Here is a 27776-nt window from a genome sequence, read left to right on the forward strand (position 1 = left end):
AGTACTTTCATCAGTTTAATTCATGCTGAATGGAAATACAGTAAAATATCCAATTAACACAAACCATATTATCCAGCCATTTCTTAGGTTCATTTCGAAACCAAACTCTGGACAAATGCTGGGATGATGTCTTCTCGAGGTCATAGCTATAACTGCTGCATCTTACATCTGCTCTAATCTGCTTGTCATATTCATACCTTGGTCTACCCCTACCTTTCTTACTGCCTACACTTCCCCCAAACACCAACTAAACAAGTCCTGTGTGTCTTAAGATGAGTCCTATCATTCTGTCCTCCTCCTCCTCCTCGTCAAATTTAGCCTAATCGATCTCCTCTCACCAATTTGATTCACTATATCTTTTTTTCCTGATTCGATCTATCCATCTCACCTTCAGCATTCTTCCGTAACACAACATTTCAAAAATTTCTATTCTCTTCCTTTCTAAGCTAGTTATCGTTTATGTTTCACTTCCATACAATGCCATGCTCCAGATGAAAGTCTTCAAAAACATCTTTCTAATTCCTATATTAATATTTGAAGTGAGCAAGTTTCTTTTCTTAAGAAAGGCCTTCCTTGCTTGTGCTAGTCTGCATTTTATGCCCTCCTTACTTCTGCCATCATTAGTTGCCTTACTATCCAAGTAACAATATTCATATACTTCCTTTAAGACTTCATTTCCTAATCTAATATTACCTGCATCACCTAAATTTGTTTGACAGCACTCCATTACTTTTGTTTTGGACTTATTTTTCATCTTGTACTCCTTACCCAAGACTCTGTCCATACTATTTGGCAATTCCTCTCTAGATCTTCTGCAGTCTCAGATAAAATAACAATATCATTGGCAAATCTCAGGGTTTTGATTTCCTCTCCTTGGATTGTGATTCCCTTTCCAAATTATTATTGATTTCCTTTGCTGCCTGTTCTATATAAATATTAAAAAGGAGGCAGACAAAACTGCAGCCTTGCCTCATTCCTATTCCAATCATCTTCAGAATCTCAAATAGCTTGGTCCAGTCAACATTATTGAATGCTTTTTGTAGATCTACGAACGCCATATATGTATGCTTGTCCTTCATTTGGTCCTCTAAGATCGGACCTAAAACCAGGAATGCTTCACATGTTCCTATAATTCTTCTGAAGTCAAACTGATCTTCACTCAACTCTGTTTTAGCTTGTATGACCATTTTTCTGTAAATAATATTAAAATTTTGCAGGTGTGAGATGCTAAACTAATGGTTAGGGGCCGTATTTTTTGGTAATAACGATATGCACGAGTTTTTTTGATATCTTCTTTCTTGTCTATATATGACTTCCCAGGTACTAAAAATACTGTATTTTAGCAAAATGAACTCGCAAAATATCGCAAAATTTGATTTATTGCGCGAATTGTGCAAATAATCGCAAAATATACCATTTGGTGTGAAAAATGCAAAATGGCACCAGAAGAGCTCTCCAATAAACGTTTAAATGCTTCTGAGAACTTGACTATTGTAGTTTCCTTCTCATTTGCTTGATAGCGCTGTATATTCCCCACACAAATGCACACAAAGCGGTATATACTGTGTATTGAAAGTATGTGTATTTAGTTCCGCAATCTCTAAGGCAGTCGATAAAAATCAATATCTGTTATCGATTACAGCAAATAGCGTTGTGGTCGTAACAAGATACAAGACCGGTCGTAGATACAGCAGTGCGCAATGAGAGTTCGTTACTTACGAACCTTTATCGGCAATGTCCAACATAAGTATAAAAATGTCGAAAACTGAAGTCACAACAGGTTTTTCGAGGGCCGAAGAATACAACAGTGAGGGGTTCTATGTATTTGACATTGCAAGAAAGATTCTAATGTATCAATAGTGTACCGGTAATATTCGTGAAGTTGAAATGTAGGCTACGATATACAGTGCAGAGAATCAGAATGAAGCAAATGAACATAATTCCAAGCGGCCAATAACAATCGGCCATACTTTACATATCGTAAAGGTGTTGAAAAATTATAGAGAGCAATTTGTAATAGATACATTCATGCAAGCCAACATGCCTCTAGAAAAATAGGATAATCCTGGCATGAGGAAGAGAATGAATATTAAAGGAAAGATTTATCTGTATTATTTATCTGTCTTCACTGTAAAATAAGATGGTATTGGTAGGCCTATTGTAAATAAATCGCCTGTTTGAGTAGTAATAATGGTATTGTTTTTATGTCCCACTAACCACTTTTACATTTTCTGGAGACGCCGAGATACCGGAATGTTGTCCCGCAGGAGATCTTTTACGTACCAGTAAACTAGTGACACGAGGCTGACGTATTTGAACTCCTTCAAATACCACCGGACTGAGCCAGGATCGAACCTGCCAAATTGGGGTCAGAAAGCCAGCACTTTAACCATCTGAGCTACTCAGCCCCGACCGGGGAAAAAGAGCATATCCATGAACATCTTCCAGAGCTACATTACTTTGAAACATTCAATGAAAGCACATCTGGTTGAGGAAGTGAAAGAAGACAGTGTTAGCAAAGTTTTAGGAGGTTTTATAAAAGACCACAGTGAATTTACATCCAAGTGTTCGCAAGCTTTATGGTTTCCGACATCTAATGTGGTCAGCGAGAGGAGCGTCTCTGCTTACACAAAGACACAATCTGACTGCATCCTGATAATGTTGAAACCATGCTTAGTTCGTACTTTGGAGACAAGTAATTCAACATCTAAAAATGTAGGCTATGTATAAATGTATATCACAGGGCAGATCACCTAACTTCATTTCGAAGTATCAGTGATTTATATGCCAGCCCCGTGATGTACGAGTAGCGTGCCTACCTCTTACCCGGAGGCCCCGGGTTCGATTCTCGGCCAGGACAGGGATTTTTACCTGGACCTGAGGGCTGGTTCGAGGTCCACTCAGCCTACGTGATTAGAATTGAGGAGCTATCTGACGGTGAGATAGCGGCCCCGCTCTAGAAAGCCAAGAATAACGGCCGAGAGGATTCGTCGTGCTGATCACACGACACCTCATAATCTGCAGGCCTTCGGGCTGAGCAGTGGTCGCTTGGTAGGCCAAGGCCCTTCAAGGGCTGTAGTGCCATGGAGTTTTTTTTAGTGATTTATATATTTATTTCTATAACAATTTGCATATTTGGTTTTTCTAAGATTTAATAACAATGATATATTACAAGAGTTTACTTTAAAACCCCTTATCACAAAGTTAGTTACATTTACGCCATACGCTACTACAAGGAAGATTTCGCAGGAAACATCAATCAGTATAACAATTTATTTCACGAAATACCTACCGAAATAGTGTCAGTTTTAACACCGAAATCAACAGTTTTATTTCACCAAAAAATAAGGCCCCTACTAATGGTGCAGTAGTTTACAGTTGTCAGCTCCGGCTTTCTTGGGAATGGGTATAACAACATTCTACCAAAAATTGGATGGCACTTCTCCTGTCTCGTATATCCTACACACTAAGTGAAATAACTTTGCCATGTTGGTTTATCCTAAGGCAGTCAGTAATTCTGAAGGAATGTCATATATTCCAGGTGCCTTATTCCTATTTAAGTCTCTCAAAGCTCTGTCAAATTCAGACCTCAAAATTGGGTCTCCCATTTCATCAGCATCAACAGCCTCTTCTTGTTCCAGAACCATATCAACTACGCCTTTACCTTGATACAACTGTTGGATATGTTCCTGCCATCTTTCTGCCTTGTATTCTTTCCCTTGAAATGGTTTTCTATCTGAGCTCTTAATATTCATACACTTTGCTTTCCTTTCTCCAAAGGTTTCCTTGAATTTCCTGTATGCAGCATCTACTTTTCATAGGACCATACAACCTTCATCATCCTGACATTTCTCCTTCAGCCATTCTTCCTTAGCTGTCCTGCACTTTCTATCCACTTCATTCTTTAATTCCCTGTATTCTTTATTGCCCTCTTCATATTTTTTGTATTCTAGTACTTTTGTCATTCATCAATCAGGCCCAAGTTATCCATTGATTCTTAGGTTTTCTTTCCTTTCTTCCTAACATTTCTTCAGCAGCCCTACTGATCTCATTCTTCACAATTGTCCACTCTTCCTCTATCGTGTTTTCTTCAGCTTCATTTAGTCCTTGTTCCTTGAAATAATCCCTCACTCTCTTTTCTTTGAACTTGTCTATATCCCATCTCCTTGCGTTCTTTCCTTTCTTCAATTTCTTCAACCTCAGATGGCATTTAATCACCAACAAGTTGTAGTCAGGGTCCACGTTTCCCCCTGGGAAAGTTTTGCAATCCAACACCTGGTTTCTGAATCTCTGCGTAATCATAATGAAGTTCTATGAATATTGAGTTTTCACGACCACATTGTAATCGAAAGCGACTTTCAACCTATTAGGTCATGTTACGTACATTTAGTACGTGATGAAGAGATGTTAAGTACAGAACAAAAATGGCCAACCAGAGCAACCGACGCGAAATCGGGAGGTTGTGGGTTCGGATCCCACTGGTGTCTGGTTGCCCATTTTTGTTCTGTACTTAACATCTCTTCATCACGTACTAAATGTACGTAACACGACCTAATAGGTTGAAAGTCGCTTTCGATGATAATGAAGTTCTATTTGATACTTTCCATTGTACACACATATAGCCATTGTTTGCAGTATTTGAACCAAGTATTAGCAAGCCCTAAGTTATGATCAGTGCAGAATTCAACCAGCTGACTTCCTCTTTCATTTCTTTGTCCCAGTCCAAATTCTCTTATCTTCCTTGGTCTACCACTGCATTCCAGTCTCCCATCATAATTAGATTCTAGTCACTTTTTACATATTGTATTATGTCTCCTATCTCTTCATATATTCTTTTCATTTCTTCTTCATCTGCTGAACTAGTAGGCATATAGTCCTGCTCTATTGTGGTGGACATTGGTTTGGGTACCGGGCGAGTTGTCCGTGCGGTTAGGAGCATGCAGCTGTGAGCTTGCATCCGGAAGATAGTGGGTTCGAACCTCACTGTCGGCAGCCCTGAAGATAGTTTTCCGTGGTTTCCCATTTTCACACCAGGCAAATGCTGGGGCTGTACCTTAATTAAGGCCACAGCTGCTTCCTTCCAATTCCTGCGCCTTCTCTCTCCCATCGTTGCCATAAAACCTATCTGTGTCAGTGTGACGTAAAGCAACTAGCAAAAAAAAAAAAGAAAAAAAAAAAAGTTGGGTTGGTGTCTATCTTGACATTAATAATCCTTTCACTACTCTGGTTCGTAATAACTTACCCGCTGCCCTATTTTCTTAATCTATATAAATAAAATTGTAGGGGGTCCGCTGTATGTAATTTCTTTTGTTTTGCCAATTTTTCAGATATTTATCCATTTTAGGTCAACTCAAGACCGAATCGGTGGTTTGTACTTTTTGTGTCTGTTTTTTTGTCTGTCTGTTTGTCTGTTCCACCATCACGTCGAAACGGCTGGATAGATCTCAACCAAACTTCATATTTAGAGTATACTCATCCCGGGGAAGGTTTTGATGTGCATATCATTTTAAAATCTTTTAATAGACGGGGGGTTTATAGGAAAACCATTATGGTTTTCCTCCATTTTCTCTTATACTATTGATTTTCTGTAAACTCCGTTTACCGTACATGAAACGTCTCTTCATTATAAACAACTTTCGTTATGTTCATAATTTACCTTACTCTTCACATGACGGAGAAATTTACAATTTTCTGCTGGTATCATGCTCTGCATTGAGTGACCAACAGACCGACAGCGAACCTACAGGTTACCATGGCAACGTCTCTGACTGCATGCCAGCAGGGAAGTAACGTATTGCCATTTTTCTCATCATGCTTTTAAATTCGTGGTTGTTCCTTGGGTAGAAGGCAAGAGAGGCGTCAATCGGCCTATCTGCGGGATATTGGCGGAATATCGTTGGAGGTTATAACCGCCCTCGAATAGATTAAGTAATATCACCATTAGTCATCTTCTTATTATTTGTTTACCTAAGAATCACTGCACCTAAATTTCTCCTCTGTTACCGCTTTATTATATCCATAACTCACACCAGCATGATTTATTGAGGGGCATTTGATTTTCCAATACATTCACTTGGCATTTACATATTTGTCGTTATCCGGCTGTCCTCAGTTATAATCCATTTTCTATTAATTTTCAACTTTCTTAACTGTATTATTTTCTTCCTTAATTACGCCGTATGTACGCCAGTGCTAGAAACTACTGGATGTATTTCCACCACGATTCATATTTAGAATACACCTGTCCTTGATAGGTTTTAGGGCAAATATTGTTTCTAAATCCCTGAACTGACCGGGGGTTTATACGAAACCGAAACAGTGATTTTGCACTTCCACAAAATATACACAACCAAACTTAATGGAAATCTACCTACCTTGATGGAAATTAATTTCTAGACCTTTTTTCTCATGTGCATCGTTTTGATACAAGGATTAATAAGGGAGATATCATTAACGGACCGTTTTTCGGTACAAGTCCCATCGGACTTAACTCACGAGCGGGTGCGTGTAAAGCGTATTCCTTACAACTTGAAAACTACTGAAGATATTCAAACCAAACTTTATATTTAGCATCCACCTGTCCATAAGTAGGTTTTAAAGGTCAATAACATTTCATGTTCCGGAATGGACGGGCTGTTTATAGGGAACCGAAATGGTGATTTTACTCTTCCACAATATATACAGAGCAAGACCAACCTGACTGGAAATCGACCAAACGTGATGGAATTCCACCTCTAAAACTTTTTTCATGTGCATTTTTTCGTCAGGAGGATTAATAAGGAAGATATCATAAATGGTCAGTTTTGCAGGTTAAGTCCAGCGGACATAGCCCAAAAGGTGTTTTCCATGGAGCAGATTCCTTATCTATATAAATCAAATCGTAACGACTGTGTGCCTCTACATCGACTATTTTGACGAAATTTTCGTACACCTTTCCGTTTAAGGGGTAATAATGACCATCTGCATAATTTTTGGTTTAGTTTCTTGAAAGTCCTAATTATTACCCGCCTCGCCCAAAATCCAGATTGCGGCATAATCTGCCAGAAGAAAAGTGATAATTGAAATTTTACAAAATTATACGTTTTAGCCTGTAACGGACAGAAAACATCCAAGATCATTAAATTTTTTCACTTTTTATCCCCGAAGAATATCGAAATATGCAGGCAATTTTAATGATGGTGCAGACCTTCGGAAATTCCTATCACATAACGGATTGCACAATCTCCGTTCAATTTGGAATGATCTACAACCTTGGTCTTATGACTTTTTGCCATATCTGTATCCCTTTTACGTTTGATTTTTCTCTATTAATCGATGTTAAGTAAATTTGGACTTTTCACATGCATAATTCATACTTTCAGTTACTTATATGAAATACAGAATCATCAAACTCTTCATGAAAACTGGGCCACCCAGTAACCATATGTGAGCCAAATGCTATGTATGTAGCTTTCACATAATTATCCGAAAAGTAATGCAGTGTGAGATAATCTTACAAAAACTTTACCCTGTTCCACGTTTCTAACTCAATCTGACGCAAGAATAGATGAGATATCATAGGACCAGCCACTTAGGCCACTAAATCCGGTGTCTTATGGTATAATCCTTTGTCGATATGACGTACGTGTCACAGCAGTTAATCTGTAAATGAAGGTCTGCAATATTGTAAACATGCATATACTTTCGTATGTCGATCTATATATATTCACTGATGTCAATTTGTAGCAATCGAGAAGGGGTGTGTCTGCTATTGTAATCAGTACTCCCCACACCGACTTTGACTGGCCGTAGGAAAGGGGTCCTTCTCCAACTCCTGTGTAACTGTCATTAGTAAGGGAGGCCTACCATTGTAATGAATAGTTCACTTCTCGAATTGACTTGCAGAAGGCAAGGGAGCATGCAGTTACAAAACTCCCCTACCCGATTGTGTTTGGCAGTAGGCAAGGGTGCCCGCCATTATAAACAAATGTCCTCATCTAAAATGTGACTGGCATTAGGCATAGTGGCCTGCTATTTTGATGGAAACTCACCAACTTGGTGTGACTGGCAGTAAGCTAGCTGGCAGTAGGAAAATGGGCCTGACATTATAATGATAACGGCACAACTCAATTTTGACTGGTGGTAGGGAAGTTGCCTGCCATTATAATAAAATCTCCTCGACTGTAATCTGTTTGGAAGTAGGAAATGGGGCCTGCCATTGTAACGAACACTCCCAAATTGATTGTGACCACGCAGTAGGCAATGGGGCCTGCAATTATAATGTAAAGTTCCCAACTTGATTGTGAATGGCAGTAGGCAAGTGAGCCTGCCATTATATCACAAATCCATAACAAACACTTTACATTGGAAACAACGTATGGGGACATCCCCATGCTCTTTCTCGGATAACGCTAAGAGACATGCAATTTTTAAAACAATCTTATTTACTGCATGTACACTATTTACTTCGATATTCGAATACAATGTTAAATACCGTAGCGAAGCACGGGTACATTTGCTGGTCATTATTAAACCTACTCCTGCATTTCTCACATTTGATTTTGTGTTGATAATTCTGTAGTTGCCTATTTTAAAAAATTCTGCTCTTCCTGCCAACGTACTTCACTTAAACCAACAGCATCTACCTTTAGTCTATCTGTCTCCTTTTCAGATTCTCTAACTTACCACAACGATTCAAACTTCTAACATTCCATGCTCTGACTCGCAGAATGTCAGTATCCATCTTCCTGATGATTGCCCCCTCTCGTGCAGTCCCCGCCCAGAGATCCGAATGGGGGACTATATTACCTCCGCAATATTTTACCTGGGAGAAAGCCATCATCAGTACATCATCCATACAGAGAGAGCTGCATGTCCTCAGGAGATAGTTACAGCTGTAGTTTCTTATTGCTTTCAGCTGTGTAGCAGTATCAATACAGCTAAGCCATGTTGAGTATTATTACAAGGCCATATCAGTCAATCATCTAGACTGCCACCCTTGCAACTTTCGAAAGACTGCTTGTCGTATATATACCTTCCTACACATAACCTAACTCTTGTAAAATCTTCAATATTATTATGTTTAATATATTTTAATTACCTTTTATTTAGTGCCAGGTGTATTGTAAATTTGTATAACCTCAAATACCTATTGCGAATACATCTAAACTCAAAATCTGTGTAGTCAAAACTGTAGAAAACTCTGTAGTATTCGTATATTGGGTATAATCCACTATCATCCTGATACACTTGGAGGTTTCTGGAAACTTACTGTAATGTTTTATTATCCAGGTACATGTAGGAACATGAGGAATTTTGTAGATTTTGTCACTGTGGTTGTGTATATGTAATCGAATATTCGAGTTTGATATACTCCAATTGAGAGGCTGGTCGATCGATTGTTCCTTGTATGTTCAGATGTGTTCCATTTACAGTGTTCCGAGGACATTTCCGGAATTCGATATTTCTAGACTGTTTGTCAAACGGTATATATATCGAGCTGACAGGCTGAGTGGCTAGGGTGAGAGCAGGAGTAAGAGAATGTAGAGTGTGGGTTAAAGTTAGTGTTACAGTGAGTTGAAGAGTTGTTTGGTATCTGAACTTGTCAGAATCGACTTGAGTGAGAGTGTAGTCAGTTTTGTCTTGTGATGGTAAAGTGAATTATCTCTGTGGACTTGTTACTATCTGTACTTTATAGAATCAGCAGTAAATTGCTTCAGTGTGTTTCCATTACTAGTTTTGTAGTGTTGTGAATTGTGTATAACTGTTTGGTGTTAACGAATAGACTCAGCAGCGACAAAGTGGTTTTATTTAAATTTAAATCTAAGAATTTCATTTTTGTCCGTATTGAACTGAGAATGGAAGATAGGAAAACTTAAAAGGGTTCACCTTTTCAATACAAAAATGTTATAGTTTATTTATAACATATATTTGCACTTGGAACTAGTTTCGACGCTGTTTGGCGTCATCATCAGCCAAAATGTGGGAAATAGGCTAGCATGTAGACATTTATATTACACAAGGCGTTACATTAAACAATACACATCTTACAAGGAGATAAAAACAGGGACGAATATAGAAACAAATGAATCGTTGAGAAAGCAAAAGTCATACATATTAAAAATAACCTTAACCATACATCTTGCAGTGCGAAAATATTCGCCTTGAATGATTCCTGAATACAAAACACACACGCACACATTTCTGAAGAGCCAGCAGGCAGGAAAAAGTAAAGTGAAACCTTAAGAGTTCTTCTGAGAAGAGTTCATAATTTTTTCTATGTTCCGACTAACTAATGAAGTCTCCCTTGAGTTCCTGATAAACATACACAATAGGAAATTCTCCTTCACTCTCAACAATAGCTATAAAGACCAACGGTAAATTTCATTTTAAATATTGTGCAGAGACGTGAAAGCATGATCTTGAACATGATATAACTTCTTCATTTAACCCAATTTTTTACACAAGGTGTTACATTAAACAATACACATCTTACGAGGAGATAAAAACAGGGACGAATGTAGAAACAAATGCATCGTTGAGAAAGCAAAAGTTACACACACATGGATGTATGTATGTATGTGTAACTTTTGCTTTCTCAACGATGCATTTGTTTCTACATTCGTCCCTGTTTTTATCTCCTCGTAAGATGTGTATTGTTTAATGTAACACCTTGTGTAAAAAATTGGGTTAAATGAAGAAGTTATATCATGTTCAAGATCATGCTTTCACGTCTCTGCACAATATTTAAAATGAAATTTACCGTTGGTCTTTATAGCTATTGTTGAGAGTGAAGGAGAATTTCCTATTGTGTATGTTTATCAGGAACTCAAGGGAGACTTCATTAGTTAATCGGAACATAGAAAAAATTATGAACTCTTCTCAGAAGAACTCTTAAGGTTTCACTTTACTTTTTCCTGCCTGCTGGCTCTTCAGAAATGTGTGCGTGTGTGTTTTGTATTCAGGAATCATTCAAGGCGAATATTTTCGCACTGCAAGATGTATGGTTAAGGTTATTTTTAATATGTATGACTTTTGCTTTCTCAACGATTCATTTGTTTCTATATTCGTCCCTGTTTTTATCTCCTTGTAAGATGTGTATTGTTTAATGTAACGCCTTGTGTAATATAAATGTCTACATGCTAGCCTATTTCCCACATTTTGGCTGATGATGACGCCAAACAGCGTCGAAACTAGTTCCAAGTGCAAATATATGTTATAAATAAACTATAACATTTTTGTATTGAAAAGGTGAACCCTTTTAAGTTTTCCTATCTTCCAAAGTGGTTTTATACAAGGAAGTGAACATATCTAGTGTGATATTCATTTACACCAAAATAAAATCGCATTGAGAACGATAAATTGTACGATATTTGACTCGAAAATGAAGAACGACCAGATGACTGTGCCGATGTTTGAACAGTTAATTTCCTTGATTCAGGCCCAGTCCGAAGAACTCAAAGAATTACAAACTATCCACTTCATAGCTGTATCGATGATATAATCTAATGGTTTCGTAAGAAAATATTTTCCACCTAATCGATACCTTTTTAAAAAATTTTATTTTGCCTTGGGAAATTTATAATATCATAAAAATAACAGTACATGTTTCGATCGCTTTGCGATCATCATCAGCGGCATACACTAAAGCATAGATAAAAAAACATTAAAGCAAGCTCATAATCAAATCTTTGTTGATTTTAAAACTGATGTTAGTAGAGGCCGTATGGGTTTGGGGAAAGGGGGGAGGTTGCAGCGGGTAAGGGACGGTTGTTACAATTAATTTAAAATAAGTTAAAAACTACTTTCTTATTAAGCTAAAAATGCCTTTAGTATCTATTTAAGTCATAAAGGTGTAATTAAAATCATTATTATTTTAATACTAAAAATTGGTGTTGTGATCTTGAAGAAATGTTTTTAACCTAAATTCTTCTTCTTATTGAATTCTAATCTTCTCCCTAGTCACTTTGTACTTTTCTGGAGAAATATCTTTCCGATTCCTATATCAATATTCGAAGAGAATATTTTTTTTTAAAAGAAAGGCCTTCCTTGCTTGTGCTAGCCTGCATTGTATTCCGTCCTTACTTCTACCATCGTTACTTATTTTACTGCCCAAGTAACTAATTCATCTACTTCCTTTAAGACTTAATTTCCTAATCTAATATTTTCTGCATCAGCTGACTTCATTCAATTGCACTCCATCACTTTCGTTTTGGACTTATTTATTTTCATCGTGTACTCCTTCTCTAAGATTTTGTCCATACCATTCAGCAATTTCTCCTGATCTTCTGCAGTCTCGGATGAAGTAACAGTATCATCTCAGGGTTTTGATTTCCTCTCCTTGGATTGTGATTCCCTTTCCAAAGTCCTCTTCGATTTCCTTTACCACCTGTTCGATATGAACATTGAAAAGGAGGGAAGACAAACTGCATCCCTACCTCACTCCTTTCTGGATTGCTGCTTTCTTCAAAGCCCTCAATTCTTATCACTACAGTCTTTAAAGTCTGTAATAAATTGACATAGTAAGTAAGTAAGATGAAACACAAAGACATACTTTAACAATTTCAAGATTTATATATATAACTGTTTTGTTAATAAGTATATCTGTTACAATGTACCAAGTCCAAAGATTATTGATGTTTTGGCACCACTGAAGAAGAGAGTAATTGGCTCTCGAAACATGTACGGGAAAGTATTTTATAGAAATTTGAATAAAAGTCAATACGGACAGGAATAACCAACATGGTGAAAATAATCAGTTCACCTTCAGAATCTCAAATTGTTTGGTCCAATCAGCATTATCGAATGCTTTTTCTAGATCTACGAGTGCCACATACGTGGGCCTGTCCTTCTTTATTCGGTCTTATAAGATCAGATGTAAAGTCTGGATTGCTTTGAATGTTCCTACATTTCTTCTAGGGCCGATGACCTAGGTGTTAGGCCCCTTTAAAACAAGCATCATCATCATTATCATCACCACATTTCTTCTGAAGCCAAATTGATCTCCCAACTTGGTTTCAACTTGTCTTTCCATTCTTCTGTAAATAATATGTGTTAAAATTTTGCAGTTACGGGATAATAAATGAACAAAATAATAATAATAATAATAATAATAATAATAATAATAATAATAATAATAATAATAATAATAATAATGAGTTTGATAGCTGCAGTCGCTTAAGTGCGGTCAGTATCCAGTATTTGGGAGACAGTGGGTTCGAGCCCCACTGTCGGCAGCTTTGAAGATGGTTTCCCATTTTAACACCAGGCAAATGCTGGGGCTGTACCTTAAATAAGACCACAGCCGCTTCCTTCCCACTTCTAGCCCTTTTCTGTCCCATCGTCGCCGTAAGACTTATCTGTGTCGTTGCGGCGTTAAGCAATTTGAGCAATTTGAAAAAAAAATATATAATTTTTATATTTTAAATTTGATATTATTATTATTATTATTATTATTATTATTATTATTATTATTATTATTATTATTATTATTTTCTCCATGCAGTTTTCTTGAAGATAGAGGAATGGTTTACCATTCTCTCAAACTGCTGCTGCCAAGCATAGGAACTGCAGCCACTTATATCATTGAAACCAAATCCTGCTTTATGGATTTGAGGCATTTCCTCCACCCAGAGGGCCATCACCTCATGGAAAGCAACTCATCCTCCCAAACCCAATCAATCCCTTTAGGGTATTGAGTTATTTACTGCTCCCCAAGATTCACTCCATACTGTAGCAGGATAACCCGGCCAGGCAAATGTACTGAAGTTTAGCTAATTGTGGATCTTTTTTTTTTTAACTTGAATGTATTTAAGAAAGTTGTGATAACACAATGATTTTTTTTGCTGCTTCACAAAGGCAGTTGCAGTTTCTATCCCAGCCACTGCAAAAGATTCCTTTGAAATTGAAAGCCATGTTCCTGTGTTCACTATAGAGGTAAAACTGTAGTGGTCAGGCTGAGTGGCTCAGATGGTTGAGGCATTGACCTTCTGGCCCCAACTTGGCAGGTTCAGTCCTGGCTCACTCTGGTGGTATTTGAAGGTGCTGACACATCAGCCTCGTGTCGGTAGATGCATTGGCAAGTAAAAGAACTCCTGCGGGACTAAAATCCAGCACCTCTGTGTCGCCAAAATCTGTAAAAGTAGTTAGTGGGACGTAAAGCCAATAACATTATTATAATATTATTATTATTATATTATTGTTGTTGTTGTTGTTGTTATTATTATTATTATTATTATTATTATTATCATTAGATGCAAATAAAGACCAGAAAACGCAAAGCTCACTTAGAAGTTGTGCATTTCCTTCTTTGCCAGGCAGCCTTCAATTTTTCTCTCATCGTGGTTCTGCATGCTTCTGTCCACTTAGCTCCTGTCTTCTTCTTGTGGTTTCTCTCTGACTCTACTTCCCACTTGTCGATTTTCGTTCTGTAGCAGGCTCGGTCAGCAATGTCGGCCACTTTAATTCCTGATTTTTCCAGGTCTTGGCAGATTTCCGTTGTCCACGTATTTGTTTTGATGTTTTCTCTTGCCTCAAGTAAGATTCTTGTCAGTCTGTTTTCTGGAAGGCGTTTGATGTGTCCGTAAAATTTCAGGCGTCTTTTTCTGATGTCTGCCGCAAGGTTTGAGAGCTCCTCGGTTTTTGTACGAGATTGCAGTCTATATCCTTCGTCAGTCAGTTTTGGGCCGAGAATTTTTCTGATGATTTTACGTTCCTCTTTCAGGATGTCTTCAAGTACTGTTTTCCTGTGGAGATCCAGTGTTTCACTCGTGTATATTATTATTATTAATATTATTATTATTGTAGGGCCTGTGGTAAATTATACGAGGTAAATAGTCATATAAGTAATTTCCTTGGGGTGATGGTTCTTTACTAGCTCATATTTCATAATTTTTAATATCTTCATAGCCTGTATATTATGTTACTGTTTAATATCTTGTTCAAGCAAAATCTCAGCTTCTAAACTTAGTAAACTGAAATTAATGTTTTTTAATCGCTTTGTTTTCCTAATTTTCAGTGTGGTTGATTTGTTAGCTGTGAAGGTTTACATATATTATTCAAATTCCTAACTCAAGATATAGTACAATAACTATTCCTTAACTCTTTTACTTCTTTCTGATTGTTATCTCTTAATATTTGTAGACTCTATACTAACATCTGAATCGGAGGGTGAAAGTGTAGAAAGCACTCCAACTCGCCGGTTAGTGAAGGAAGTAACTGGCATTGTGAAAGATGGTGTTTCTGAATTACCCAAAGGTTAGTCTATATTCCATAGTTCTTTCAAGTGTATTATTTCTTTTTTGTGTATAATATTATTGTAGTGTTCCTAAATACAGCATATAAAGAAAAATAAGTAATGAAATTTGTGTATGCTGGTAGTTCTGTTAGAGACATAAATGAAAATTAATTCAATTTTTCAAATTTGTTATGCCATTGATAATTATTAAGGTTCATTACTACCCGTAAACAGAAATCATCATCATTATTTTCGTCATATGCAGCTGTAATACCGAAGTAGTTGGTCCGTTATTGGACATAATAAATTTTTCTGCAAACTCATTCAAACTCTGGCAACCAGGAATGTGTTAGCTGGAAAATTTATAATGTCCAATAATGGACCAACTACATTGGTATTTAAATTTACTCATTTGGGACAAATATTTCAGGTTCCCTATGGGAATCAACATCTATATCATATGCAGCTGTGTCAGGAAAATTTGGTTCCTCACCATGTTACTGTGTTTCCAACAACGCTCACCCATTATCTTGTTTTATTACAGGTCACATTGTTTAGTGTTATTCTGAATCAAGTCGCCCATTTTGATCTTGTTTTTTCATTTTTCTATTTTGTTCAATTGTGGGCCATGTAAGGGTGTATTTTTACTCTTTTTAGGATATTATGTAGTATATCACCCCATTGTTGTGTACAGTAGCTCATCCGTAGGGTCCCTTCCTTTCAGTTTCTAGCATGAAACCCATCTTTGCAATTATATCTGCTTCTGCTCGCAGCACATTCCAAACCATCATAGTCAACTTTTGGAAATTTCTTCTGGATCAACACCACATCAAAACATTGCCTTGTCTATGTTGGAAACACAACCAACCTAGTAATGCTGGCTGATCATCTCAGTATCATTGTTCTCATGATATTTAGTCTGTCTCTTTTGTAGTTGGCTGACAGTTGATATAATAGAGTGCAATAGGACATTCTTCTTGACAAATTGAACCATATTATTGTTGAAGCAGATATCGGGAGACCAGCTTGTGGCTCGAGCCTGATGTCCATTATAGAGTAGGCCACTCCTGACGTGGAGAAGAAGCACCTTTTGTTGCTGTCCACTATGGATCAGATGCTACTTGAAACTGATATTACCGGGCGAGTTGGCCGTGCGCGTAGAGGCGCGTGGCTGTGAGCTTGCATCCGGGAGATAGTAGGTTCGAATCCCACTATCGGCAGCCCTGAAGATGGTTTTCCGTGGTTTCCCATTTTCACACCAGGCAAATGCTGGGGCTGTACCTTAATTAAGGCCACGGCCGCTTCCTTCCAACTCCTAGGCCTTTCCTATCCCATCGTCGCCATAAGACCTATCTGTGTCGGTGCAACGTAAAGCCCCTAGCAAAAAAAAAAAAAAAAAAAAAAAAAAAAAAAAAAAAAAAAAACTGATATCTGCCCTTAACTTAGGGTAGATATCTTTTACTCTTATTAATACAGCATATTGGGCTAACTCTTCCACCATCTACACTGTACCAAAGTGCACCTTTTCCAACATAGTTGGGTTGAAGTCTTCACCGTACCCCAGCAAGGGGCCCTCGTAAGATACCACCAGCCTGGTCATCTGGACCAAGGTTCGTTAAAGAGGCGTTACTCCTCAAACACTCACACTTTGTGTTTGCTTGTGATTGGCAGAATCTGGCCTCCCAAACATTGGGCCCAGATTGGTGCTTGTTGATCCAAAGAGCAGAACCTGCACCTTTGAGGAAATGCCAAGTCAAAATAGAAGTCGAGTGCAACAGCATGGATGATGGTGCAATAATTCTTAGATTTCAGGTTTCCTTCATCCATCAGTCGCAGGTGAAATTAATTACAAGTTGACCATTGTCAACAGTCATAGATCTAAGATATTTAAACATCTTGTATGGCAGGTCTGCATCATCAACTTTGATTTGTTCAGATTTTTTGTGTTTCTGATGTCATATATTTGGTTTTCTTTTCCTTGAATCATTACTGCTAGTACTGCACCAATTAATTTTTCCAGTCTTGGAACTGACATTGGAGGTCAATTTTGTTTCCAGAGTGTAGCATGACGTGGTTAATGGGCCAGGGCATCAATGGATGTTGATCTGCAATAACATTACCTATCATAATGACGAACAGAAGTAGAGATAGGATCAAGACAAGACCTAGTGAATGCCAACTGCGGTTTCATGATTATTGCGCACCCCTGTAGCAACTTGTATGTACCTTCTTCGCACTGTATAAAGCAGCTGCACCAACCAACATTGATACTCAGGAATGTCATGTTGTCAAAGTGCTAGCCAAATCAGGTCATGTGTCACATGTTTGATTGCTTTGTTGAGGACCTAGAAAGCAAAATGGAGAGGTTTGTTCTTCTCATGTTGCTTCTCTATTAGGATTCTTGCAACATTGATTCCATTAATTTTCATACAAGTCTTCGCAAGTTTAGATTGATTCTTTATTTTGATGATCTTTCAACACCATTTGTCCAAATTGCTTTTGAATGACTTCATTGTATGTCTTAGAAGATTGGACAGTAGTTAGCACATTCAGCAGAACTTACCTCCCCCTCTCTCTCTCTCTTTTTTTTTTTTTTTATAAAGATTAGGATGTTGATCATGTCAATCAGCATTTCTCCCTCTTTAATAATTTGGTTGAACTGCAATGTTAATGAGCTTGCTGCATCCCACCTTTGTGAGTACCACAGCTCTGCTGTTAAGTTTGGGCTAGTCGCTTTTCTGGCTTCATTTATTTCAAATCAGTCCTGACTTTTCACTCACACTTACCTCCCATAAACATTTGATGGACACTTTTGTTCAAATTTTCTGCCACATGAAGTACAAATTTTCCATATTGTTCTGAGAAGTATATAATGTTTGTTTTGCTATCAAGTCTCTTGTTATTGGTTGTAGTGGAGGAAGGAAATCTATTTTGCAGGTTTGTTTGTTATAATTTTTCATTTTCTCTTTCTGTGCTTGAATGGACTGGATGTTCATGATGTAAAGGGAGAAATGTCACCAGCCTGTTTGGTAGGCTATGCTAAACAAAAATGTTGACAGTTTTAATCAGTATGACTCTGTACCCGATGCATGGACCTTTTTTTGTATGTAACTCATAACGAAAAATTGCTATCTATCATGTAATTAACTCGTAATGTATCCGTGGATCATTCATTCATTCATTTTAGTAAATTCATGTTGTAAAGACTGACACTTGCCTCACTCACATTCTCAGTTATTATTAGATGTTAGGCCCCATTAAACAACAAGCCTTCCTTTCTGCTTGTATCGATGGAATATTGTAAACATGCAAGCAAGTTCTGAGCCAGTATGATCCATTCAGTGTGCCACCATGTTTTGTATGTCCCTGTTATAGATTATGCATAGTAACGTCGTAAAAGACTGCAATATCATCAAATATGACAGCATATTCAAATGAGGAATTCTTAGATGTGATATTCATCTAAGAAATATACTATGGAAGTGGAGCTCTTGTTCACAATACATTGTACTTCAGTATTTGACATTTGAAAATGTGTCATTACTTGAGAGAGACTACATAAACTAAAAAGACAACATTCATAATTCTGTTCATCTAAATTTGACCTCTTGTGTAGCTAGAATGTCCAGAACAATCAAACCTACCAAATCAGTTAGTGTTCATCCTCACTTTCTGTTTTCTAATTAGCTACATTCAGCCTCAATAGTATTAAAAACTCACAAAATTCTCAATCTTAGGCTTATTAGAATCCCAGAACTGTACAGATCAGTAGTTAACATATTTTCTATAAATGAGTGGGGTAATTGATAATTATCTGATTTATACACACTTTCTTAAGGGACATTTCATAAAACAATCTTGCACATACAGTAGTATTTGAAAAATTAGATTACTGCCATTGTCACTAGAAAATGTGCCTCAACAGTAAGATGAAGCCTGCAGCATAGCAGAACCCCATCACATACAGTCTGACATTCAGCTGTATTGCTGTATGAGAAATTGATGGATAAGATGACATCGACCTGTTCTTTGGCCTCCTCGATCGCTTGAGCCCCACTGTCGGCAGTCCTGAAGATGGTTTTCCGTGGTTTCCCATTTTCACACCAGGCAAATGCCGGGGCTGTACCTTAATTAAGGCCACGGCCGCTTCCTTCCAATTCCTAGGCCTTTCCTAAACCATCGTCGCCATAAGACATATCTGTGTCGGTGCGACGTGAAGGAAATAGCAAAAAAAAAAAAAAAAAATTCTACCTTTTGGACTGTATGAAATACTGTAGAGTACTTCTACAGAATGAAACTAGACATTGGCAAGCAACAGCTGAAACGGTTAATATCATTTAGTATGTCATTAGGTGATGATTTCATAGGATCCAGCATGTGTAAACATTGAACAGTACCCTTGAATGTCTGTATGTCGGCTTAAGTGTTTGTGTGATACCAAGGATATTCATGTGGAAACCCAAGTATCTTTTATTGTAAGTTAGCACAAAATGTTCGTATCTTAGCTGGAATAATTATTATCTGGAATAATTTACCAAGGGAAATGTTTAAATTTCCAACTTGTTTGAAATCATTTAAGAAAATACTATGTGAACAATTGATAGATAATCTGCCATCTGGGTGACAGTCCCAAGTATAGATCAGTGTTGATGATTGATTGATTGATTGATTGATTGATTGATTGATTGATTGATTGATTGATTGATTGATTGATTGATTGATTGATTGATTGATTGATTGATTGATTGATACTAAACATGATGGCAAAGTTCATTAATTACATCATGAAAAAAATGTGTATTTGTCTCATTGAGTATCTTTCTCCTATTTGTGTTTATAATTATGATGTTTCAGAAAATGAGCATGTGTTTGAAGATCTAGAGAAAATGAGCAGCGTGTTACCCACCATGTGGCTCGGTTCTCAACATGGTAACATTTATGTTCATTCAGCTGTTGCCCAATGGCGACGATGTCTTCATTCTGTTAGGCTCAAGGACTCTGTGTTGAGCATTGTGTAAGTACTAAATCTATACCATTTCACATTATTTTATTCTGCTTACTCTCACACTCATTAAAGATGTAATATATGAATCTTGCAGGCATGTTCAAGGCCGAGTGTTGGCAGCTCTAGCAGATGGTACTGTGGCAATCTTCCAGCGAGGATCTGATGGCCAGTGGGACTTAAGTAGCTACTATCTAGTTGTTATAGGTCATCCTCCATTTTCACTTCGTAACATGGTGGCTGTATATGGAAAAGTTTGGTGTGGATACCGAAATAAAATCCACGTTCTTCATCCCCGAACTCTGGCTGTTGAGGTTAGAACCTTAAATATTCTTATCTTTTACCACTGTTAATTGCAATGTCTGTTTGAACTTGTCCTGTTGGTTGGTTATCCTACTTTGTTTTGTTACTGCTTACATTGTTTTCCTACGTGTTCTAATACAGTGAAACCTCGGAATGCGAGTAACTTAGTCTACAAGTGTTTTGCAAGACGAGCAAACATTTAAAATAAGTTGTAACTTGATAAGCGAGTGAGGTTCCACAATATGAGCGTCACGTGTACCTATGTTTCCCCCTCCCCTGTGCCTTTGTTTTCCCCTCCCCCTGCCTCTCTCTTTCCTGGGAGAGTGTGTGTAATCATCTCCCGTGCTGGACTTTTGTTGCCGTGCTTCGCTCGCATAGTCAACACTGTACGAGTGTATATGTTTGATCTTTCATTAGTGTTATAACTGTTCTGCAATGATGGGCCCAGTGAACGAAAAGAAGGCTAAAAAGGAATTCGGTCGGAAGAAGGAGATGATTATGATGGAAGTTAAGAAGGAAATGATTGAAAAACATGAACGAGTAATGTGAGTGGCTGATATCGCGAGATTTTATAACAAGTCTACGTCAACGATTTGCACTATATTAAAGAAGAAATAAAAGGGGTAGATGCAGCAAAAGGAGTCAAAATAGTATCAAAGCAACGGCTATGTGTTCAGGAAGATGTAGAAAAGTTGCTTTTCATTTGGATAAATGATAAGCAACTAGCAGGCGATCCTGTGACCGAGAATTTAATAGGCGAGAAGGCAAGGGCATTGTACGCCGACCTTGTAAGTAAATTACCACGTAGTTCACGTACGTCAACAGAAGTCTAAGAAAGCTTCAAGGCCAGCAGGGGATGGGAAAGCTTCCAGTTCGGATGCTAAGGCAGCTGAGGCATTCACTGCTGAGTTTCAGAAGCTCATTGTTACTGAGTGTTACCTGCCACAGCAAGTCTTTAACTGCGATGAAACGGGACTTTTTTGGAAAATGATGCCAAAGAGGACCTACATTACAGCAGAAAAGAATTCAATGCTTGGTCACAAGCCCATGAAAGACAATTTAATCCTGTTACTGTGTGCTAATGCGAGCGACGATTTAAAAGTAAAGCCCCTGTTGAGGAAAAGTCAATGAAATCTCTCACTTCAACTGAGATTCAGATGCAAAATTTTGTAGAAAAACACCACCCGAATAAGGCTGTAGCAGTGCAAGTGATGAATCTGTTCCATGACAATGCAATGACACATTTTTGTGAAATCCTCAGAAAGAGGCAAAAGCATCATTCATTGGACAGGTTCCTTGTTAAAGTTGCACGAAAAGAAAACAATTCCAGTGAGCCAAAGGATAGCAGTGTTTCTGTTAGTGAAATTCATGCTACACAGTAACACTTCTCATGTCATCTTTCGTCTCCCTCACATCAACAATGATTCTATTGTAAGGTAAAGTGCAGTTTAATTTGTTTTACGTTACGTTTTGTTTTAGAAATGTTATGCGAATAAATGTGTTTGTGTTGTGGACGAATCATCCGTGTTTCAGTTGTTTCTTATGGAAAAATTTGCTTTGATATACGAGCGCTTTGGATTACAAGCATGTTGCTGGAACGAATTATGCTCGCAATCCAAGGTTCCACTGTATATGTCTTTCATCCCAGCCACTTATCATTTTGGTTAAATGTATATGTCTTTCATCCCAGCCACTTATCATTTTGGTTAAATTAGTTAAATACTGTATCTCTTACTTCCTTTTATGTCTTATTTTTAGTTTCATTGTAGTATTATAAACAATTGAGGCGATGGGTGCAATAACCACTTAAGTCGACTAAAGTTATTTTCCTGGCAAAAGTACGTTTATAATCCTGAATGTGTTCCTCATCTTGTCTCCAAATATTATTTTGGTATGTCCACGCTAGATGGCAGGAACTAAGCATTATATACCTTCACCATAAGACCTAAATGTGTCGGTGCGACGTCAAGCAACTAGCAAAAAAAAAAAAATATATGTATATAGCTCATCATCATCATCATCTGCAGTTTCCAGCTGTTGGCCGGGTCTCCTTGGAACATAAGCCTCTCCATCTCCTCTTGTCTTCCCACCACTTCTCCCTAGTCACTCTTGCCCAGTCCTCTCCTCTTCTCTATACACACTCTTCCACTCCTTTTATCCACCTGTCTCTTGGTCTTCCTCTTGGCTGTTTACCTGTTATCTCCATTTTGGACATCCTCCTCGGTATCCTTTCCTCTGTCATTCTCTTCATGTGACCATACCATCTAAGTCTAGATGCCTCTATCCTATTCTGTAGTGGCTCTTCTTTTACTATATCTTGAACCTTCTCATTTCTCATCTTATCCCTCTTGTCACTCCTATCCTGCTTCTCATAAATTTCATTTCACTTACCTGTATTCTATTCACGGCTCTCTATCTCATTACCCAAGTCTCAGCTACATATGTCAGAATAGCTTTGTTAGCAAATTGTTCTTCTGGCGAACAGCTTGGCTGACTTAGGCGTTTCGACGTGGCGGTATTGCATGCACACGATAATAAGCGAGTGTCATCTTGTTGTTGTTGTGTGTGGTTTTGGTATTGTTATTCCACAAAGGTGTATTATCAGAAGGGAGATGATGGTAAAAATGAGAAGTTAAATGAAGGAACGGGTTTACACATGCAGATTAAGGGAAAGAAAAGATTACTTTAACGAGACTCTTAAAAATGCGTTCAGAACAAAGCCAAGAGGAATCTTAGTTTAAGCTATACAAGACTGATGCTCAGCTTTACAACCTTTTTCTTCCCAAATTTCCTAAGTCAAAAGGCACTAAATTCTCCATTCAAAAGTATATGGCCTTTATGTGCCAAATTTCAGGGTCACTTGAAGTATTGGCTACCTATGAGGCTGTCTTCCAACCAGTTAGTTTTCAATTGTGATGTGATCAGCCACTAAAAGAAGAGCTAAACTTCAAAGAACTGCCTCACCTTGGCTTGAAATTAAAAAAAAATTGTGTTCCTTCTTTGCTTAAGTTTTCAAAACTGTAGAATACAGTTGCACTTAATGACACATTAGAGAAAGACTGTTGTGGAGGAAAGTGAACTGCAAAATGAAATCAGTGATACTGAATAAACCATTCAAGAATGAACTTTCATAAACTCCTGTTTTAGTAGTAGTAGTAGTAGTAGTAGTAGTAGTAGTAGTAGTAGTAGTAGTAGTAGTAGTAGTAGTAGTAGTAGTAGTAGTAGTAGTAGTAGATCTGCCTTTCCAGTGCTTGTCTTGGCAGTCTTTCTTCTTTTATCTGCTTGACATGTCAAAACCACCTCAATCTGTTCTGTTCCAGTTGGTGATTTACAGTAATGTATTAATTGTAAATCTAATCTGCATATCTTTTTATATTTAAATATACTAATCAGAAACAATTATAACAAATGCACAGTTTAGACACTTATATTTCTTGTTAAGGTAAAGAATTTCAATGGAACTTTTAAAAGTGCATTATTATAAATGTTAGTGTTAAAACGGCTGTGTTTAATCGTATAACGAAAGATGTTATGTATCACTTGATTTTATTTCGGAAAGCCTCAAGAAAAGACATCAAGAATGTTACTGAAGGACAAAAGTCATCCTCTTCATTTTGATTTTGTAAAATCTGTTCATTTTGTTCTGCCTTGAAAAATTGACTGAGTGTGATATTTAAAATTATCATTTTGAATAAGGACCAAGAAGGAACTTTTGGAATTTTGTTTTATACTATATAAAATAATTATCATCATTTTATTTTCTGATATAAAATAATTATCATCATTTTATTTTCTGTACCCCAAGGACAGTGTCTTTCAATGTGGGAATGTGAACTCTATAAATAATTCATGTAACTTGAAGAAATTATGCGTATAAGATATTTGGTGTTATTTAATTATTCTGGAACTGTACTAAATTAATTTGGTTATTGTGTAAGGTTTTGTAATGTTAATAACTGTGTAACTACATTTTCTTATTTTCTTTTGTGTCAGGGTGTAGCTACATGTGCCAGTGTTAGTAAGATGCTTCTAGTGATTTCATGTTTCATCAGAAAGGAAATTTCTCGAAGTTGTAAAGATCTTTCCTCGTCAAAAATTTAGGAGCTCGTATTGGCCAAAATAACGCTATTTCTGATTGGTGAATGTAAGAGCCGCAAGTGTAATTCCCGTGCCCTAATTGGTTAGCTCCTGATTGCCCCATTTCCGGTGACCAGCAGCTCAGTGAGTGCGTCTCTACTTCGTTTGTCTTTACTACTATTGCCTTTTAGTAAATGTGACCGGTGAAGGGAGCAGACGTCTTCTCCATCTGTCCCATGATGGAACCACCAGCCCTCCGATATGAGCACCGTTTGCTTTGTTTTTGGATTTCAACTTTTAAATGTAAATTCTTAATTTAATTTCTTTTGTGTGTCAGAGTTTGCCCATGGTGTCTTCCATTCGCCAATTTCTTACTTCAAAATGTCTTAGCTCTTTCATCTAGTCATAACAATTTTATCTTCGGAGGTAATCCCCTTTTCTTGATTTGAAAATTCTAATCTAATGTAAATGTCACTTTGTTTTCACGTCTTTTTAATAATGTGTAATGTGTTATTTCCTTTGAGGATGCCTCCAGTAACTGTGTACCAATTTAACGTATGCCAGTTTGAAGCTATGCGCCTCTTACTGAAGTGTTTTAGGAAAGGCTGCAACCTAACCGGCCTCTACGTTAAATTTTGTTTTTACTACTATTGCCTTTTAGTAAATGTTTTAACAGGCCCCTTCCTTAATTTCATGTTATAATTTTCACATTGATTTTATTTTCTTAAATGTACAGTAAATTGACTGTCACGATTTATTGTACATAAAGTAACAGGATAGGCTCGTATTTTAGTTAAATATTGTTTCAAGAAGAAGCAAGGTAGAAACATTTTTCATAACGGATGTGTGCTAGCACATACATTGTAATATGTTATTTTGGCTGTTCGTTAATTAATTTGTTTGTACATTAACCTGGTTCGTTTATCTTTTAAATTTAAGTATTCAAGAGGGATCACCATTGATTTCCTTCTCCCCGCACGCACTACCTTCTCACGGACCCTGTAGGGTTTCTAGCCTGCTTCCCATCTCCTTTCTTTTAATTGTCACGGTAGTTAACCTGGTATTTATATCTCGATGCTGTTTCTGAAATCTTTATCGTGTGTGGGTGTTTCATTTAACTTTATCAAATCTCATGAAGTTTAAATTTACTTTATTATGATTATTATTATTACTGTTGTTCTTGTGTTGTGTAATCTGTTGCGGTTACATAAAGGTAGCAAAGCGTGGTTGCGGACGAAAAAGAGATTATCAGTAATCATTTTATCTAACCTAAAAATCTTAAATGCTTAAATATTAAATTATGAGAAAGGAAGAATTAATTTACAAACTTTGAATTCATAAATTAAATTCTGCAGGAAATGTCAGAGATGACACGAGCTTGTTGAAACAGTCTCTGGTCGGGCTGAGTGGCTCAGACTGTTGAGGCGCTGGCCTTCTGACCCCAACTTGGCAGGTTCGATCCTGGCTCAGTCCGGTGGTATTTGAAGGTGCTCAAATACGTCAGCCTCGTGTCGGTAGATTTACTGGCATGTAAAAGAACTCCTAGGGACTAAATTCCGGCACCTCGGCGTCTCCCAAAACCATAAAAGATTAGTTAGTGGAACGTAAAGCAAATAACTATTATTATTATTGAAACAGTCTCTTAATTTACCGGTAACTATTCCTGCGTTAACTACAGACATGCGTGAGTCTTTAGCAGTGGTTAGAGAAAATTGTCGGAATTTAATGCAATTCTTGTGTCTTTTTGTTCTTCTGAGCCCTCACATGGTCAGTTAACACGTGTAAAAGCACAACTACAACATTATCTGGATCGAATTTGGGATTTATTGTCTCTCAATTTGCCAGTAGATGGGCGGCAGGAGTGTGAATCTGTATTAACACAATTTTCTAGGATATTTGATAACAATCATAGGCTTGCTTGAAGGGAATGAGTTGCCTTCAAGTTCTGAGGTTCAAGTGTTTACCCCTTTTGAATCATGTGAAAGTGAAAGTGTTACTCCAATTTCTATATCTTCAGCTTCTCAAACTCGTACTGTGGTCGCTAGTGATAATGTTGTTCTGGAATCTAATGTGGGTAAAGCCCCCTGCACACGGGGACAGTAGTGGCGGCCAGTAGTGCTAGCCAGTAATGGCCGCCAATCATTATCCCTCTGCTGTCCCCGTGTGCAGGGGTTCTTCCGCCTCAATGTCCAGTTGGCTACTGGCGGCCACCAAACTTAATCATGTTTGAGTTTACTGGATGCCAGAGGGCCAGTAACAGGGTAATGTGACCTAGTGGCAGCAATTATTGGACGTGTCTTAAAAGGTACTGGCCGCCAGTAGAGCACTAGACTCTGTCGAGGGACGAACTACTTTTGTGATTTACTTTTGTATTTACATTCGTTGCAAATTGTATTCACAATCTGAAGAAGTAAAGACAAAACCAACTGTTAGTATAAAATGGAGTGCGGACAATATCGGTACATTTTTAAAAACTTACATAAACTATGGACTAGTATGGAACGTATCCGATAGCAGTTGTTAACTTGTAAAAAATAAAGGCTGAAGCGAACGATCGCTTAATTTTAATGCTAAATACTGCAATTAAGTAAGAATGGGATACACATCAAGATATGACAGAGTGCATCATTTATTACAAAGGTTAGTTTTATATTTTCTCGCATCTGGTTAAATTTTGAAAAGGCTGTTATCATGTAAATTCATAGAGAGAAGGTTATCATTTCTCTACTAGCACTTGAAACTTTTTTTTTTTTTTTTCACGATATAGTATGGTTAAGTTAGGTTAGGTGATTCTGTTTGAACATGAATACTGAAACATTTGCCACAAAATGCAATTGATCATCTTCAGTACGGTATCATTTTCTCTCTATGCGCACTTGCGAGCTCTCTCATGGACATTCAAAGGCGATGTTTTAATACTCTACACTTAAATTAAGTAGGAATGCAGTACGCCGCATACACCTCAAGATATGGCAGAGCGCATCACTGATTTCAGAGGTTAGTTTATATGTAGGTCGAGTCATAAGTCATGGAATGAGTTAGCTGGAAAAGTTATAATGTCCAGTAACTGACCATTTATATTGGTATTATAAATTTACTCATTCGGGACAAATATTTCAGATTCCCTATGGGAATCAACATCTATATCAGGCGATGTTGGAGTTGATGCGTAATACTCGT

At 37.4% G+C, this 27776-nt stretch overlaps 1 protein-coding gene across 29 annotated transcripts in view; it reads left to right on the forward strand.

Annotated features, from left to right (window-relative positions):
• The window catches only part of syd (JNK-interacting protein syd), a 648626-nt gene that overhangs the window by 422647 nt on the left and 198203 nt on the right, over nt 1-27776 (forward strand). For all 29 annotated transcript variants that reach the window (XM_067136859.2, XM_067136850.2, XM_067136852.2 and 26 more), the window contains 3 exons: nt 15121-15234; nt 20069-20228; nt 20314-20530. In XM_067136859.2, the coding sequence (XP_066992960.2) occupies nt 15121-15234; nt 20069-20228; nt 20314-20530 (491 nt within the window). The remainder of the gene's footprint in view (nt 1-15120; nt 15235-20068; nt 20229-20313; nt 20531-27776) is intronic.

The sequence above is a fragment of the Anabrus simplex genome, chromosome 1, assembly GCF_040414725.1.
Source record: "Anabrus simplex isolate iqAnaSimp1 chromosome 1, ASM4041472v1, whole genome shotgun sequence".
Lineage (NCBI taxonomy): Eukaryota > Metazoa > Arthropoda > Insecta > Orthoptera > Tettigoniidae > Anabrus > Anabrus simplex.